Source organism: Teleopsis dalmanni, chromosome 2 (assembly GCF_002237135.1).
Source record: "Teleopsis dalmanni isolate 2A chromosome 2, ASM223713v2, whole genome shotgun sequence".
Lineage (NCBI taxonomy): Eukaryota > Metazoa > Arthropoda > Insecta > Diptera > Diopsidae > Teleopsis > Teleopsis dalmanni.
The window spans coordinates 15,168,066-15,173,161 of NC_051847.1; the positions used below are offsets into that span (position 1 = coordinate 15,168,066).

Sequence of the window (5,096 nt, forward strand, 5' to 3'; positions counted from 1 at the left end):
ATTCATAATTAATATTGAAAGGAATTATGGGACCATATGTTACTTTAGTTAGTTATGTTAGATATCTACCTTAATTATTTAGAGATGTAATGGTTTAACCATTTAGAGTTTAGATCTGCTGAAACCGAGGATCAGTCAGCCAACAGTGGAGAAGAATAAATAATCCCGTGATTGAGTCGAATATATAGTTCTTGATACCGTTAGAGCAACAGTTCTACAGATTTTATCTAAAAATGTTTAGTCAACATTCCCATAGGGCATTCATTTAGAAGAATAGGCTCCACTACTGCCAAATAAAGCAACACGCATATGCGAGGATTAGATCAATTAATAATACAAATTTATTAATCATTTATAATTTATTATTCCTCGCTATTACGGATACGACTGAGAACCCCTCCTCTTCAATACTTTTTATCAAGAATAATGAATTAATTACTTTTTAGAGAATTATATACCTTCCAACTTTTGAAATAACTTTAAATCCCATTTACAGCACAACAAAAATGAAACGAAATAAAATAAATATATATGTTTTCATAAACAAATAAATTATTTATATTTCTTAAAAGATGCTATTTACATGGACCTATATATGGTAAAGCTTTCCACTTAAAATCTGAATGTATAAACTGCACCACCTCGAAAATCAGGTCGGCTATTGCCATATGGACCACCCAAGTGTTGTGAATATCCGCCAGTTGCATCAATTTGGTGACGACCATTCTCACTTTTCCAGACTGGAGCACGTCCATCAACATTAATATCAAAGCCTTTACCGGGACTGCCACCGCCTTGTGCTGTTAATTGACGTCTTTCACGGTGTAACTCTGGTTGGAATTCATAATAAGCCAAATCCTTTGTAAACAAAAAATTATTATTAAATTATAAAATAAAATTTTAAATGAAAAATTTGACTTACCGCATTTTCAATGGCTGCATCAGCTAATTCACTTGGTTCGTATGGATAGGCAAGTACTGCAGTTAGAGCGCAAAATAAAATGACCAACTTGAAATGCATTTTTAAGGAATATTTTTTGTTTGTTCGTACTTTAGTGACTTGAAGTATTTTGTATTAATTATTGAACTGATAATAATTCACATCAATTCACTTGCTTTTATATTCCAGACACAATACTTAAAAACATATGGCGGAGATAAGTAAGTGGATCCCCTAACGAAGATCCCCAAGCATAAGTACACGGCTCATAAAATTTTTTTGCTGATAAGAGAGATGTGAATTTTTTACAAAATTTGTACTTTTTCTTATTTAAATGTAAAAAAATCATTTTAAATTTTTTTATATTATTTTATTTTGCAGTTTTAAAACAAATGCTTAGGTATTGTTTATTCTGTAGTTTTTAGTTAACACTAAACAAATATTAATAAAATTTTAAATGAAAAAAAAAAATTTTGAAATGTCCAGATTTTAAATATATAATAATAAACACAATCGATTAATTAATTTTAAAAATTGAAAAATAATTACAATGACAAAACCAAAATTATTCCTAACGATTTGATAGTTTCATAATTTTTTAAAATACTTTTCTTATGTAAGAATGATATGATTTAAAACTACAACACATATATATCTAATACAATCTTATAGGCACAAAATAAATATTACAAATACCGTTGATTATATTCTGGAATTACAACCTGTATCAAATAGTGCATCTATTCATATACACTATACTAGACAAGCGCGGTAAATTTCTCTAATAGACCTGTACCTGAATTTGTAAATTATTTAAGAACTGTCTTTGTTGATATGAAGATGTCTGAGTTGATGATTCATCACCTTAACTCTATTATATCTGTGGACAGTTTTAAGTCACACTAAGAATAACTGAATGCGGGGCTTTATAATATGATGGATCTGATGTATTTGTATCTGCCTGTGTTTATCAGATTTATGTTTATGTTTATTATTTTTAGGTTGCTGAGTGTTGGATTATTGTGATTGTGAATTATATTGAACAGTTTCAGTGCACAATCTTAAATATATTTTTCGACTGAATCGACTCTCAGATCTCTGTGGATAGCCACTCCTCTTACGTACCATAGGGCATTAACCAGTTCTCTATATAGGCGATATTTTACCCTCTTTGAAGAATTTTTAATGTTGAGTTTGGCGCTTGGCAAAACCCAATACTGCCATAAAGTAGTCCTGATTTAATAATCTGCTTGAATATGTTAACTCTATTCTTTATGTTGAGCTTTTTGCTGCTGATTAGCGGGTAGAAGGAGTACAATATTCGGGCAGCTTGAGCTCGTTTGGACTTGAAATGTTCTATCCATTTACATAGTTAATTTAGCTATCAAGACTTACTATGGCTTGTTGTTCTTGTACCCTAATCTGAAATTTCTTTAACTTTTAAAAAGCATCTTATATTCACATTCTTGTCGATTGGTGATATTTAGTGGATTGGAAGTGCGGCATATTTGAAGGGTGGATTTAATGTTCAAGCCTCATGTGACTTTTAAAGTAGTTTTCAAAAATCCCCTTTTTAAATGAGTCTCTGTATAACTTATGTTCTTTGTTACAGTATATATTGCAATAAAATCTCTCTCGAATTAATACTTATACCAGCTAACTTTTGTTCGTTCATAAAAGAAAAATAAAAATAAAAGAAACTAGAAATAAAATATATTTATCTATTTTGGATATATATTTATATGAGAAAGTAAAAAGAGTTTTGCATATATGTTCCTATAAAAACTTCACCTTACCTGTAGTACTTGAAATCCATTTGTCAATACTCATTACTCAATGCGTGGCTTTGTTAAATCCAAAGATTTCGTTAAATAAATTTAACTTTAAGCTGGTGCTTGCCTTTTGTACAAAACCTGACCTAATTATGTACAAACCACTTAATGACATAAGAAATACTATTATACATTCCGACTGTGCTCAACTCAAGTCAGTTGAAAGGTTCAAATATTTCATAAAAATTTTTTTATGGTGGTTGTGTGCGATTGTATCTCAAAATAATAGAAATTAACTTAACACTTAAAGCCTTTGACACTTTCAACGTCACCTTTCGTGTTGCAGGCTTTGCGTGTGCAAAGCATTCAACACTTTAAGTATCAAATATCAAATAGCAAATCCAATAAAACCCAAAATAGATACTGACGTGCTATGCACCGAAAAAAAAATGTCAACTTGGCATTAAAAACAGCAACAAATATCGTTAGAAACGCCCACGCCAGTTCTGCCACTTCTGCCACTTAATATTGTCAATCAATTTGTTGTTATAATTGAAATTTGATTCCTGCCGATAACGCGAAGCATTTCATTTTGAGACAGAAGAAAAATACAATTCGAATCAATTTAATCGAGTTGAGAATCAATGAGATATTATCGCTGAAAAAAGTGGCATTGTCACAATTTGAAGGAATACATTTTTTTATATTAAAACTATGACGATAATATTGGGTATGGGAATAGTATTAGGTCTGCTGAATTAGCTTTGTAAATACATTTTCTTCGATATTCAAATATAATCCAGAGTTTTGATTATTATCAAGGGTAACAATCGGTTTTTCTAGTAAACTGGTGAACTATCATTTCGTCTATCGTTTTTAAACTCTTCCTTGATGTGACCTTCCTGATGGTATGTCATCTCTGAAAGTCTTTATTAAACGATTGCCAAAGGTATATGGCATATACTTATTTTAAGCTCATCTCCTGGATGCTATAATATAATATAAGATCTAATGTCATTATTACTTATTTGATCTAATCCAGTGATTCCTGCTAATGGCTAAAGAGTATCTATTTCTATAGTACATAGTAATCGTTTTGTTTTCGATAACGTCTGTTTTAATTCTAATGTCGTATATCGTTATCACTTAAACAATTTAGTCTAGTTATTCTTTTTGTTGGTCTGAGTGTATGTATTTCTATAAATTATTACAGTCATTTTATTTTCATATTATCTGCTTGAGATTTTGATCCATATATGAATATTGATCTTGCCAATATCTTATTTGCACATATACTATTCCCAATTATTATTAAATGTCATAAAGCACTACGAACTGAATAGTTCTATTGTGTATATCCGTAACTCTTAACCCAGTTTATTTAAGTTTTTTATAATGAACAAAGAAACAGTTTGGGTTTATTGTTGTAAAATTTATATGAAGACATGGCAATATCAGCTATGTGGTAAAGCCATTACCACGCAAGAATTGTGCATTAACTAAGAAGCATTTCTGTTTTTTAAGAACAGCAGTTCTCTCAGTATCAGAGAGCTTTACTTTTTTAAGTGATACTGTTGGTTTCAGTGACCTTTAAAGTAATCAGTTGAAGTTCTTTACTTGTTATTCGCTTTGTTGGAATATAAAATCGTTTTGCTTGACATTGATATACGCTCTTAAACCAGTTATCTGCAAATTTTTGCTCCTTTTATTTCCTGATAACCTCGTTTCTTCCATTTTCTAATGACCTCATTTATGTGGCTTTTTGTGAGTCCATAGAAAGACTCAGGTTTAATTATATGCATATTCACTGCTCTCTTTGCTAGGTAATCAACCTTTACATTGGTTTCAAATAAATCATGTTCTGGTACCTAATTTAACATTACTGTTTTAAAGTTCCCTATAGTTTCGAGAAGGTTTAATCAATCATTTAGTCGTTTCAAGGTAATTCTTATAATCTGGAGTGGTATTTGCAAAGTTAATACATTTCTTTTTCTAAGCGATATCACGAAAATTTCTCTATATACACGCGTCCTTTATAAGCCCTCTCTCTCACATCTGCTAATGCGTTCGGTCGACACAATACTACTATGTCCTAATATTTGAATTACATTAGATGTTTTTTTTCTTTTTATTTATTTTTCTCTTTTATTATTTTTAACTTATATCTAATTAGTTCTTCTTATGTTACTATCGATTTAATTTTATTAGTTAATTTTATAAGCTTTTAACTATAGTATACTTATATATATAAATAGTATACTATATACTATACTGTATAGTTATTAGTTCATTTTATAGGTTTTTAACTATAGTATACTTAGACTCTAGCTATTTTAAAGCCGTCTAAGTGCTTCAGGCAGCGTAAAGTTAAGATAACTCTACTC

General features: G+C 30.0%; 1 protein-coding gene across 1 annotated transcript; it reads right to left on the reverse strand.

Moving 5' to 3' along the window:
* Positions 1-566: 566 nt before the first annotated feature.
* On the reverse strand, positions 567-1,091 carry LOC119682635 (diptericin-A-like). The gene is made up of 2 exons (XM_038096121.1): positions 923-1,091; positions 567-858 (listed from the first exon to the last, which is right to left on the reverse strand). Exons 1-2 carry the CDS (start codon positions 1,019-1,021, stop codon positions 613-615), a joined length of 345 nt encoding a protein of 114 aa, XP_037952049.1. The 5' UTR covers positions 1,022-1,091; the 3' UTR covers positions 567-612.
* Positions 1,092-5,096: the final 4,005 nt, after the last annotated feature.

Bases quoted from the DNA above. Each gene is read 5' to 3' on its own strand.
- LOC119682635 (XM_038096121.1), bottom strand. From the start codon at position 1,021: ATGCATTTCAAGTTGGTCATTTTATTTTGCGCTCTAACTGCAGTACTT. The intron at 859-922 runs GTAAGTCAAATT...TTGTTTACAAAG, and splicing joins ATGCAGCCATTGAAAATGCG to GATTTGGCTTATTATGAATT.